This window comes from Neovison vison, chromosome 1 (assembly GCF_020171115.1).
Source record: "Neovison vison isolate M4711 chromosome 1, ASM_NN_V1, whole genome shotgun sequence".
In the NCBI taxonomy this organism is placed as follows: domain Eukaryota; kingdom Metazoa; phylum Chordata; class Mammalia; order Carnivora; family Mustelidae; genus Neogale; species Neogale vison.
In genome coordinates, this window is record NC_058091.1 from 147,002,428 (window position 1) to 147,014,655 (window position 12,228).

Here is a 12,228-nt window from a genome sequence, read left to right on the forward strand (position 1 = left end):
TCCAAATTGGGTGTTATCTCTGTGACTTCTCGGCAGGGTTGGCATTGTTTATGTTATATGTCTTATCCTGAAGCCTTAGAAAGGGTAGTGACAGTCACCACCTTGTTGAATTTTTTTTTTTAAAGATTTTATTTATTTACTGGAGAGACAGAGAGAGAGAACAAGTCAGGGGGAGGAACAGAGGCAGGAGAGGGAGGAGCAGACTTCCTGCCGAGAAGGGAGCCCGACCTGGCGGTTCGATCCCAGGTCTCTGAGATCATGACCTAAACCAAAGGTAGACATGCTTAACCGACCGAGCCACCCTGGTGCCCCACCATGTCGAATTCTCAAATGCACTTCCCAGATCGGGTAACTGGGAGAAGTTAAGTTACTGGACCAGAGGCCCCAGTTAAACTGGAAGCCAAGCCCCCTTGGTTTTCAGCCCGGCCCCTCCTGCCACTCACTCTGCACTCTAAGTCCCCAAATGCTGCCCCAGTCACAGGCGCCTGCCCTGGGTGGGAGGAAGATGCTCTTAACCATGAAGACTTGTAAATGGCCCAGAAAGAAGCTAAGCCCATTCCAAGGACAGAATCCAACCCCAGGCCAGGATCTCAATGAAGGAAATAATCTGGTGTCTTGCTCTGTTGATCTGTTTTGAGAACAGGCAGCGGGGTGCTTGAGATCCCAAGTAAATATATAGTCAGCCCTGCAGGGTGACGTGGGACGTCCCCTCGAAGCAGGAAGCAGTTTCCCAGTACAGGGAGATCTCTGGGTTTCTTCCCACCCGATTTCCAGTGAAACCCGCCCGCAGAATAAGGACTATGAAATGAGCGATGTCCCTGTAACTGCCTGGGACAGAGAAAGACAAGCAGATCCTGTTTCGAGCTGAGCACTTTTCCAGGCTTAGGTTCACACCGCGTCAGCCCTGACTGTTGTTACCTCGATTTGATTCACTTAAAAAGCATGCGCCGCACAATGCAATGCTCTCACTCAGGATCTCCAGCGCTTCTAGTGTTTGTTTGGTTACCTTTGATTCTGAGGGGCTTCCCTCAGGCTCCAAGTGTAAGGCTAAACCGCCTCTTTCTTTCTTTCTTTCTTTTTTAAGATGAGAGAGACAGAGTGAGCGCACAAGCAGGGTGAGGGAAAGAGGGAAAGAGAAGCAGACTTCTTGCTGAGCAAGGAGCCCCATGCGGGACTCAATCCCAGGACCCTGGGATCATGACCGAGCTGAAGGCAGATGCTTAACCAACTGAGCCATCCAGGTGCCCCTTTTTCTCACTTCTTAGCATGGCTCAACTATTTTTTCCTTCTCTTTCTTCTCCTGGTTCTTGCCTGTCCTTCAAGGTTCGGTTAGACGTCACCTTGCCTTAGAAAACCTTCCAGAACCTTCTTCTGTAGTCGACCAAGTGCCTCTCTTCTGTGCACCCAGACTTCCTTGTACCTATCACTGAGTCCTCCTCACAGTCATCTGTTCGGCCCATCCCACAGCTACCCACGATCTGCTATGCCCCAGGCACCCCTCTGGTCGCCGGGGACCCAGCAGTGAGCAAAACAGACAAAGCGGAGACGTCTGGCAATAACCAGAAACATAATAAATAATAAATCAGATTGCATGACAGAGGGTAACAAGTATTATGGAAAAATGAAAACGCAGAGCAGAGCGAAGGCTAGCCACGCCAACAGAGCAGCGAGGACAAGGGCCTGGGGAGGAGAGGAGGCTGCGGCAGGCCCATGAGCGCAGCAGGCACAGAGCCCCTGGGACAGCAGTGAGCCTGGGATCTTCAAGGACTGGAAGACAGCAGCGGGGCTGGGGCAGAGGGAGCGTGGGTGAGAAAACAGAGGCCAGACCCTGTAGGGCTTCTTAGGATTTAGCAGGATTCCTGACGAGTCAGCTGGGGTCAAGGACAACGCTGACATTACTTGTTTACAGATCTTGTTCTTTCCCAGCTGGTGACTCTTCCTGCGCAAGGACAGCGTCACATCTCCTCGCGTCTCTGCGTTCCCTGCCCTCCCTCGGGGCCAGGCACACATAGGCTACTTAATGCCAACTGTCAGAACTGAATCTGCAGGCTAACTAGTAGCCAGCTAAAATAAGAAGCCGTGATGACAAAAGCAAAGCTTGCCCTTGGGACCTCCCACCTCCCTTGCCTGTGTTCCTTGAGCCCTTCCACCCCCATGACGGCTCCCGCTCCCCCTTGGGGTGCCTCGTAGGTCATGGATTGCACATGTCCAAGCTCCCTCAAGCTGTGCTTGGTGCTCTGAAATTCTTTTTTTCCCTCTTTTTAAACCAAACCCTCCAGGCAGAGCCAGAAGAAGTGCTTGGAAGTGCCGAGCCTGATCCTTTATGGCTCCCACTGGGGTCCTTCACCCCGTGTAGACAGTCATCCAGACTGGTCCCCACCAGGCAGGGTCTGAGCGGTGCTGAACCCAGGGGCAGACCCAGACAGGGTGGCTGGAGCCCCACGCTGATGACCAGAGGGACGAGGGGCAAGAAACCAGGTACCAAGAGTGGGGACAAGAGCCAGAGGATGTGGAAGAGGCAGAACAGAGCAAATATGAAGAGACAATCCCAGCAGGACAGGCCTGTGATATGTCCCTGTGGATTCAGAATCCATATCACTATGTTCCTGAAGTTGAGTCAGACGTGCTTTAGTAGGCTAAGGAGTAGGTTCTCAAAGTGACCCAGCATATCTTCCCACACCAAAACCCTCACTCCCTTCATGCTTTTTTCTTCCAGGTCTGACTATGATCTAGTAAACTAGTTCACTCAAAGATGTGAGTTCATTCATTCAACAAATATTTAGGGAGAACTCACCAAGGCAGATATGGTCCCTGACCGTATGGAGTTTTCCAATTAGGGACAATTTTGTAAAGGAGGGAAAAAGCAAAAATTCACTCTGGTCGCTCCAGTTCATTCATCCCCACTGTGCCGGTCATTGTCATAGACCATCCACCGACAAGTTGAGCTCAGTTTGGCCTTCCGTCCCTAAATACAGTGATCTCATCTTGAGATCCAGTTTGCCTGACTTTTCAAAAATCAGGCAGATCACAAGGAAGCCACAATTCTAGAGCTTCTGCAAAGGCAGAAGGTAGGTAGATGGACAGAGTCCAAGTTGCGTTGTTTCAAGATGCCTTCTCCCCTGAGGACACGTGATGTTTTCATGGCAACACAACTAGCCTTTATTCCAGTCCTGGGTACTTGACTCGTAATCATTGTGCAAAGCACTTTTCAAACATTTGATTCTCTCAACAACCTCATAAAAATAAGGGTTTTTTTTAGCCCTCATTCTATAAATGAAAGAAACTGAGAATAGCAGACTTTCACGGGTCAAATATAGTAAGGATGGAGTGGAAATGCATACTCAAATCTATCTCCAAAGCTTGCCTTTTCCACCACAATACTCATGTCTGAGAGCTGAAATACTGAGTCATTAGAAAGAAAACTTCCAAAAGGGAAAAGTAAAGCTCTGCTGAGAGATCAAGAAGCGATGACGATCCCCTGAAGAGAGTGAAGAGCCAGGCGAGGACAGGCCGCGTTGGGGACTTCGGATTCTTGTGATGTTTTTCAAGAGGAGATGATACCGGAGCTCAAGCTCTCAAGCTGCACCAGAATTTATTACCTAAGAAAGTGGATTGTTCATGAATCATCCTAAGAACCGACATCTTATTCAACACAAAATAGGAAACAAATGGAAGACAAAAGGGAAGGAGAAAGGATTCTACAACATCACCTGGGGAGGAGAAGGGCCTGGGAAGAAAAGATAACTTTTTGCCTGTAGAGAGCCCCCCCAGGGGCATCTCATTCAAACAGCCCATCATAAGGGACAGGAAGGGGTGTCAAGGAGACATTGGGCTGCTTACAAAGATAACACTCAGCAGGAAAGAATCCGCACATTTCGCCTCAGCCTGGCAACCCTAGTAGCCCAGAGCACTTCTCTTCGAAGACTTCAGGTTTCAATCTTGAAAAATACTGGGCTGGCAGCTCTTTCCATGGGCATGGCCTGGGCTGAAGAAGATCTGGCAATGTACAATTTTTGATGGCTCTCAGCTCAGATCTGGAAGCCTAGAATCCTGTGAAGTAGCTGAGGGGGACCCCAGTGGTCTCACACAGCTTTAGAGTGTCTGCGTTAAGAACCGTTCATGAACCAAGACTGTCCTGTTATTCTTTGTCTGTTTTGTTGTCCAAAACCTGCGGCTCTTCTGCTTCTGCGGCTGCCCGTAGCACTCATTTTGTTCCAAACTGTCGTGTGGGGATAGGCTAGCAATCAGTCAAATCCAAGTGGCCCCTCACAGGTTCTTTATGCCTTGAGGTGATCAGCGAGTGTTGAGGAATCCAGCCAGTAGGGGAGTTTCCACCCTGAGACCTAGTCTAACCAGAAGATGAGATGACTTTAATGAGATTATGGCCCATCTATTTCAGTTGACTTCCTTAAATTCAGAGGCGGCTTATATATACTTTTCCAGAGAACATGTTTCGGACCTGGACTATAGTTTGTTTGTTTGTTTTTTAAAGACTTTTTTTTTTTTTAGATTTTTATTTTTATTTATTTGACAGAGAGAGATCACAAGCAGGCAGAGAGGCAGGCAGAGAGAGAGGAGGAAGCAGGCTCCCCGCTGAGCAGAGAGCCCGATGCGGCCTCGATCCCAGGACCCTGAGATCATGACCTGAGCCGAAGGCAGCAGCTTAACCCACTGAGCCACCCAGGCGCCCATAGCGACTTGTGGGTGAATGAACTTTCAGAAACTCAATATTCTCCGAAGAGATTTTAGAACCTTAGTCTAACTAAGTGATACACCAAGTGTGAAATCTGCTGCTGCTTTAATGGCTTTTTTTGAGCAATGGGCACAGTGAGGTCAACACTGCATTACAGATCTGGTTCAAAGGTTTGGCATCAAATGCTTTATTTAAGAAATGTAGCCTGCTAAATAAATTCAAATAGACCCAGACGACTGGCACGTTTGAAAGTGGTCTGCAGCCTGAACAATGAATGAGTCACAGCAGAGCACCCAGGCCTAAGCACAAAGTCGAGGTCTGCAGACCTGACCTTCTCCTAACTCCTGATTAATGTTGTGGACAAGGAAGGAAACAGCCTATGAACAAAATCCAATTATGACATCTCATTGAGAGTGGGGTAGGGGGAGGATTAGCTGTCCGAATAGAATATTATCAGGTAGTATTGAACTTTTAAAAATGTAAGCTAATGCATGTGGGGAGATGTTAAGTTCACACACCATGCTAATTAGAGCATGGAACTTTAACTCTTGTAAATGTGCAAATTAAAATCTGAGACCACGGCAGACAGAGAGACATGTGATGTTAAGCTTGTCCTATCCTCTCCACTGGTCACTGTCCTTGATGTTCAGGCCTGGATGGAAGTTGCTGGATTGCAGCTTTCTTCCATAGATGGAGGCACTCAGCTCTCGGATCCAGGCTGATGGGAAACATGCCTGGGTTCTGTGTCGAGAGCTCTTCCCTCCTGTGCTGGTGACCCCACCGGCCTCATGACTTGAAATACCAGCTAATGGTGATGAACCTCAAATTCACAGCTCTGACTCTTCACTGAACTTCTTAAGTGAACTGTGTAGCCCACTTTCTGATGGGAAGAAGCATGATTTACCACATTGGTGCTCAGTTCTTCCTCAAGCCAATTTTGAGCAAAGGGCATTTTTCCCTTTGAGTAATCTGCACAGCAGTGCAGATGGGCCTATATCTTTCGAGATGAGTTACTACTTGCTTAAAGCTCAAGATCATTGAGCTCTCTATTAAAATAGACCTTTTATAATGACGGTGTCATGGGGAATAACTCATGGCTCAGCCTCCCGCAAAGAGTGCTGCTCTCAGATTTTTACTGGATACAGAATTTATGTCTAAGGGGCATGACTGGATGTGTAATACATCCAAGTGTGTAAAAATATAACCTGCATTTTAATGGATTCTGTAATACATATTTTTGATGCTAAAGTTTTGGGGGAATGGACTTTCAAATTCATTTCCAATATTAAAAAGAAATGATTTAAGGAGTGAGGAAGGATGGACAGATCTGTTTTTTTAATGCAAAAAACTGTTAGATATGATCTCAGTTTTTCTCATTCTCTCTTTTCCCCATACAACCTCTTCCTACAAATATGTTTAGAGATACTCTGCTGCACTGAAATGTTGTGAAGTCACAAAATTCATTCACAATATGACTCAAATACGCCACATTTGTCTCTCTTCCATCTTGCCTAAACTAACCTGGTTTTCCTGATTTTTAACCTTTAATCTTATCTTGTTCAAAGCCTTCTCTTATCTAATAATTTAAATAGTCTCTTTAGATAGTGCTAAGTCTTTCTGAAAGGAGGAGCTTGGCCTCAGATTTCTCAGTCATCTTCATCCAACCCAGACTGCTCTGCAAAAATGGCATCAAGGAGGGGCACCTGGGTGGCTCAGTCAGTTAAGTGTCTGCCTTCAACTCAGGTCATGATCCTAGGGTCCTGGGATTGAGCCCCGAATAGGGCTCCCCATTCAGTGGGGAGTCTGCTTCTTCCTGGCCCTCTGCCCCTCTACCCCTTGCCCCACCTCTTGTGCACTCTCTCTCAAATAAATAAAATCTTTAAACAAAAAATGGCATCAATGAGAGAAAAGTGACTTTGGGCCTTAATGGTGGAGGTGGGAAGCTGAGGTCTCTGGGCACAAAGGTCTGACACATCTAGTCTACAGGCTGGTGCCTCTTGGCCACTCAGTGGCTGCCTTGCTGGTATTCACAGCTGAAGTCTGCGGTGAGCTCATAACCCATGCTCCTAGCTTTGGCTAGCCCACTGGGAAGTATAGGCTAATCCAGCAGCCATCCTTTACCTCTTGTTAGATGCAGGCCACGAATTCTCTGCCACATCTCTAGCAGAGTCCAGATATTCTTGCCACACAACAGACTAGTAAATTGGGAGGCAGGTTGCTGGGGGAAGGAAAGCAACTTTATTTAGAAAGCCAGCAGACCAAGGAGATAGTAGACTGTTGTCCCCAAGAGCATCTTTCTTCAGCATGAAATGTGAGCTTCTTTTATTTTAGGAGGAGGCTGGAATCAAGAGGTGACTGATGTCTGTAGACATTCAGGAGCCCACAGGGTCCAGGGAAGGTTATGAAACTTTTCTGTCCTTGGTTACTTCATCTCTGGGTGTAGGAATCCAGTCATGGCATCCTTGTAAACCTTAAACATAGCATTGTTCTTTCTACACATGCTTCCTTTTCTTTTTGGGTGAAGTGGGTATTGGGGAAAGAGTGGGTTTTGCATGTCTCAGCTGCAGCACACCTATGTGCAGGGCTCCACAGATGTCTATCAGCCCCAAGTCACAGCAGCAAGGGAAAGAGGCGACACGGAATCAGACATGCTAAGTGTCTCCTATGATGCATCCTCTTTGCAGCCTATGGCTCAGGGGTCCACCCCAGCCCTCTGTTCTGGCATCACCTCATCCCATCACAGCCAGACACATGGAAATTCCACAGGCTCTCAACCCAGCACCCAAACCCTTGGGTGCTCAAAGTGTCTTGTGGGGGTGCGAGCGGCTGAGCCACAGCAAGTCCTTCCTCAGCTGCTGCCCCCCTCCCTCAGGAATCTCCTTTCCAGCAGACTGAGCTCAGACACCCACCCACTGGAGCCTCCTGTTTCTTCCTGTCCCTCTCTTCCTTCCTATAATCCTTGTAGCCTAGAGATGTACATTTTCCCCTCTGCCCCATTCTCCTCAACGACTTTGGCCTTCAATGGAAAAGCGATATTTCTCCTGTGCTCGGTAGGGAGCATTCTGTGACATGAGTCAGCCTCAGGCAGTTTAGACAACTGTGGAATCATAAGGGCAAAACGGCAAAGTGCTCCAGTAACTTTCAGAGTGAATTCCTGCTACAAGTACTTCTTGCAATCATGTCCTCTTCTGCATTCCAGATGAAGATCTTTGACAAAAATAAGGATGGCCGGTTGGATCTGAATGACTTGGCAAGGTGAGTGGCCTGGGAATAGTGTTGCAAACCTAGACACACCATCGTGGGGGTTCCATGATGCACACACTTCTCTTTGAAAGACAGAGGTCAGGTCTTGCCTGGAACCCTGAAGAACGGGCTCATCTGGCCAAATGAACAGCAGTTGTTTTCAGTCTTCTGGGGGTGACAGATCCCTTTGTAAAGATAATAAAAGTCCCCCCCACCAAAGGCACAATACACAAAGTTTTCATAAAATTTTATAGGTGGGTCATGGGCCAGCCCTCCCTTCAAAGGCCAGACGTTCCTGGTCTCACATAAGGACCCCATGTAAACATAAGTCTGGAATCCCATTCACTGCTCTGGGAAAGCGGAGTGGTAAGTTCAGGACAGAGGACGACTGAACCAGACTCCAGCCGTGCTGTCTGGAGTTTTTTGGTATTGGCATAGCCTCCTTGGGCACCCAGCCAGAGTGTAGGAGAAGGGTGACAGCAGAAGTAGCCCAGTACCTGCAAAAGTGCTGTTAGGCCAGTGTTGTGACACAATGGGCATGTCAGCATGTCATCTCAAGGCTAGCTGACCCCGAGATGACCTGTGGTGGTCATAGAAAGGGAAAAAAAAAAATCACTGGATCCAGAATACATGGGTATAACCAGATGGAGCAGTTATGATCCCAAGTGCCTGAGGATGGGGCAGATGGAGTCACAGCACGGACAGTGACAGAGGGTGGCAGTTACAGGCTGCAGGGCACAAGGAAGTTTAGCTGGGAGACGGGGAATCCATGGAATGGGGGTGATATTCAGTGATGGAATATCTTGGCAAATATTAACCTGGCAATGGTTAACTTGGCAATGTCATAAGCAGATATTAACTTGAGTTCAAAATCACAAAGCCTATACCAGCTACCCCCTCTCTTGATAGCAACATCTGTGAATTCTTGCAGGGGATCTATTAAAGGGGACACACCAGGAAGACCCTCTCCTTAGTGGTGACCAGGACATTGACCCCAACACTCTACTGGGTCTTCTATTCTAAGCTTCATCCTCCATGGCTCCTTCTCTAGGACCCTCATCCCAAATTTGGCCACTTTTCTGGGGAAGAGGCACGGAGAGACCAGCCAGACCAGAGGGGGATAAGAGTGTTTCTCCCAAAGGTTGAGGACGGGGGGTTCTCCACTTTGTAGCCTTGGGGATTTGTCCCCTGGGTCTCACTCACTTCTCATTTTTTTGGCCAACTGAAGCAAAGTTTCCTCTCAAATAGAGGCCAATCTAGCTAATCCGAGAGCTGTGTAAGCACCAGTCCTAATAGGAATACCCAAAAGCCTAAAAGATTCACTCAAAACATGGCATCTGGATGAAAACAAGAACATTTGATTTCATTGCTCCCCTTACCAAAAGCGCGCACCATCTGACTGACTCAAGGCACTTCTCAGAGGTAGTAAGTGGAGGAGCCTTGAGCGCCCTCTGGAGGCCAGAGTGTGCCACTACCGGAAGCGGCTCTCTACCCTGTCATCAGCGATGCTTTTACTTCTGAAATGAAATCCACAGATAATATACTCTACCTGTGCACATAATGCTAAGACAGTTAGCATAGTGCACAAACTAGAACACATAAAGGGGAAATAAAGGAAAACAATTAATAGTAAAATAAAGTGTGTTTCAGTGTCTAGGTGGCTGGACAGACCCACAAGGAAGACATACCCGAGGGGAGGCTGCTTACATTTTGGTGAAGAATTACCACGAATATGTCAGATCACATGCTGATTGATACAAAAATGGCCTTTTGGCAACTCACATGTCAGGAACTCACTTGCTGTTGATACAATTTTATAAAAAATAAGTAACTCCTGATTGAGTTCCGAATGAAACAAAGCGCAGTCATCCCTCAATTTACGTGACTCAGATTATAGGGATAATGGACACAATTAGTAAATTATGTATACCTTGAGAAAAAATACCCGGGATCTTTATGTAAATAGGAATTCAGTTCTTGGTTCAAGTAGAATTATAAGCAGGATTTGTGTGCACGTGAGTGCTCCCCTGCACATTCCAGCTTCAGGTGAGATATGGGATGATTGCCCCAGACCTTTCCATGCAATGCACAACATCTAGCATCCCGGGTCCTCATCTATAGAGGTCATGTCCCTTCTGTCAGTCATCCCCCCTGTCACTGTGGCTACCAAAGGGCCCCCCTGCAGCTAGCCAAACATCCCCAACTGAAGTCCTACTATTCATGCCCTAATGTCTTGAATAGCTTCTCTGCCATGGAGTGTTGTGTATAGAGAAGGATTCAAAGAGCAGTTGTGAACTACAGGAAGAATTGACTTCATATGGAACAGAGATGCAAAGTGACAAGAGTTACCACATTCTTTTGAAACCAACATGATACGGAATTGGACAGTGACAATGTGGTAGGCAGAATGAAGGTGTCCATGTCCAAATTCCCAGAACCACTGAACATTTTATGTTACATGGCAAGGATCCATGCAGGTTGCAGAAAGCAATGAAGTCCCTCACTGACAGACTTTCCAGAGATTAGACTGGATTATCCAGGTCAGCCCAAAGGTAGTAACAAGGGTCCTCTAAATGGGGAAGAAAGAAGCAGAGGGTCGGGTTTTGATGGCTTTGAGGTGGAGAAAGGAGCCATGAGCCCAAGAATGCAAGAAGCTTCTAGAAGCTGGAAAAGACAAGGAAAGGGATTCTCCCCTGGAGCCTCCAGGAGGAGGCAGTCCTGTGACACCTCCATTTTAGCCTGAAGAAATCTGCCTCCGACTCTGATTTCCAGTATCATAAGATGCTGATTTGCGCTGCTGAAGCCACCGTGTTGGGATCATTTGTCATAGCTACAGGGAAATAAATGAATGACTTACAGGCCTTGAAACATGTATACACAGACTCTCTCTGTTCCCACCTGTAGAACGGAGCCTTCTTACTCCACATGCGAGCTCCCCTCAGGCACATGTCCTCTCACTGGCGACATAATTTGGGCTGCTTGGTGCCAACCAAGAGATAAGGACAGGATTCCTCATAGAGTTCCAGGATAGTCTACCCTTTGCCTGGATCAGATTCTCTTTACCCTGGGCATCCAGAAGAGCAAAATGTTCCAAAATCATTGTGTGATATTTTTCTGCCTTTCTCTATATTGTGAATGCATGATTATGAATGCAACATAAATCCAACATTTTAGTCGTTGGAAACTGACTGTAGTCTAGTAAATACAACTGTAATTAAGCAGAAAGTACGGAAATACTTTTGTTTTCCAAAACAAAAGTATTTTTGTTTTATTATTTTTCCCATATTTTTTAAATTGAGTATCATTTATGTCCTATAACATTTACTCTTACAAAGTGTACAATTCAGTATACTTTAGTCTATTCATGAGGCTGTCCTCCACTGCCCATTTCTAGAACATTTTTATTGTGCCAGAAAAATGCTCCATCCCCAGCAGGGATTACTCTCTCCTCCCCTTGCCTACCAATCCCTGATAACCACTAATCTATTTTCTGTTTCCATGGATCTGTTTCTAGGTATTTCACATATATGAAATCATATAATACATGATCTTTCATGTCTGGCTGAGGTTCTTTATTTCTTCATGTGGACTAAAGCAACTGTCTCATGTTCTTTTCATTTTAGCTCGAAGAATCCCTGTAGTATTTCTCAGAGATCACATGTATTGTTGTTGATAACTGTTGTCTTTTTGCTTAATGACCTTTTGGAACTCATCCTATAAAATCTTGATCTTTGTCATATGTGGACACTGAAGTCTCTGCTTGGTTGCTGAACGGTTAGTTAATGACTGGGCAGAGATTTCTTGTCTGTCTCCCAATGTTTGTGGGGGGGGGGGTGGGCTGTGTATGGGTTGGGCCCATCTTTCATATGCAACCAGGAAGTTTACAATTCTGCTTAGCCTTAACTTCCTGCTTGTACAGAGCCTGAGGATAAGCTGCTGGTGAGCCCTTGGGGCCTCCCGAGGTCTTTTCTGTGCACACACAGTCCTGGGCATGGACGTAGTCTTATGCATGTCTACAGCTTTCTAGATTCTCAGAAATATGTTGGAGCTTAGATAAGCCCCAGTGGACATCTCATTTCCCCAGATTTTTCTTTCAAGCTTTTTACTTAGCCTGCTGTTTACCCAAACTCTTTTCTTTTTTTTAAATATTTTATTTATTTGAAAGAGAGACAGAATGTGCAGGGGGGTCGAGGGTCAGAGGGAGAAGCAGACTCCCTGCTGAGCAGGGAACCAGGGGCAGGACTTGATCCCAGGACCCTGAGATCATGACCTAGGCTGAAGTCAGACACTTC

General features: G+C 46.6%; 1 protein-coding gene across 1 annotated transcript in view; it reads left to right on the forward strand.

The window, feature by feature from the left end:
* The window catches only part of SCGN (secretagogin, EF-hand calcium binding protein), a 37,038-nt gene that overhangs the window by 14,448 nt on the left and 10,362 nt on the right, over positions 1–12,228 (forward strand). Inside the window, exon 7 of the mRNA XM_044238748.1 lies at positions 7,893–7,948. Within this exon, the coding sequence (XP_044094683.1) occupies positions 7,893–7,948 (56 nt within the window). The remainder of the gene's footprint in view (positions 1–7,892; positions 7,949–12,228) is intronic.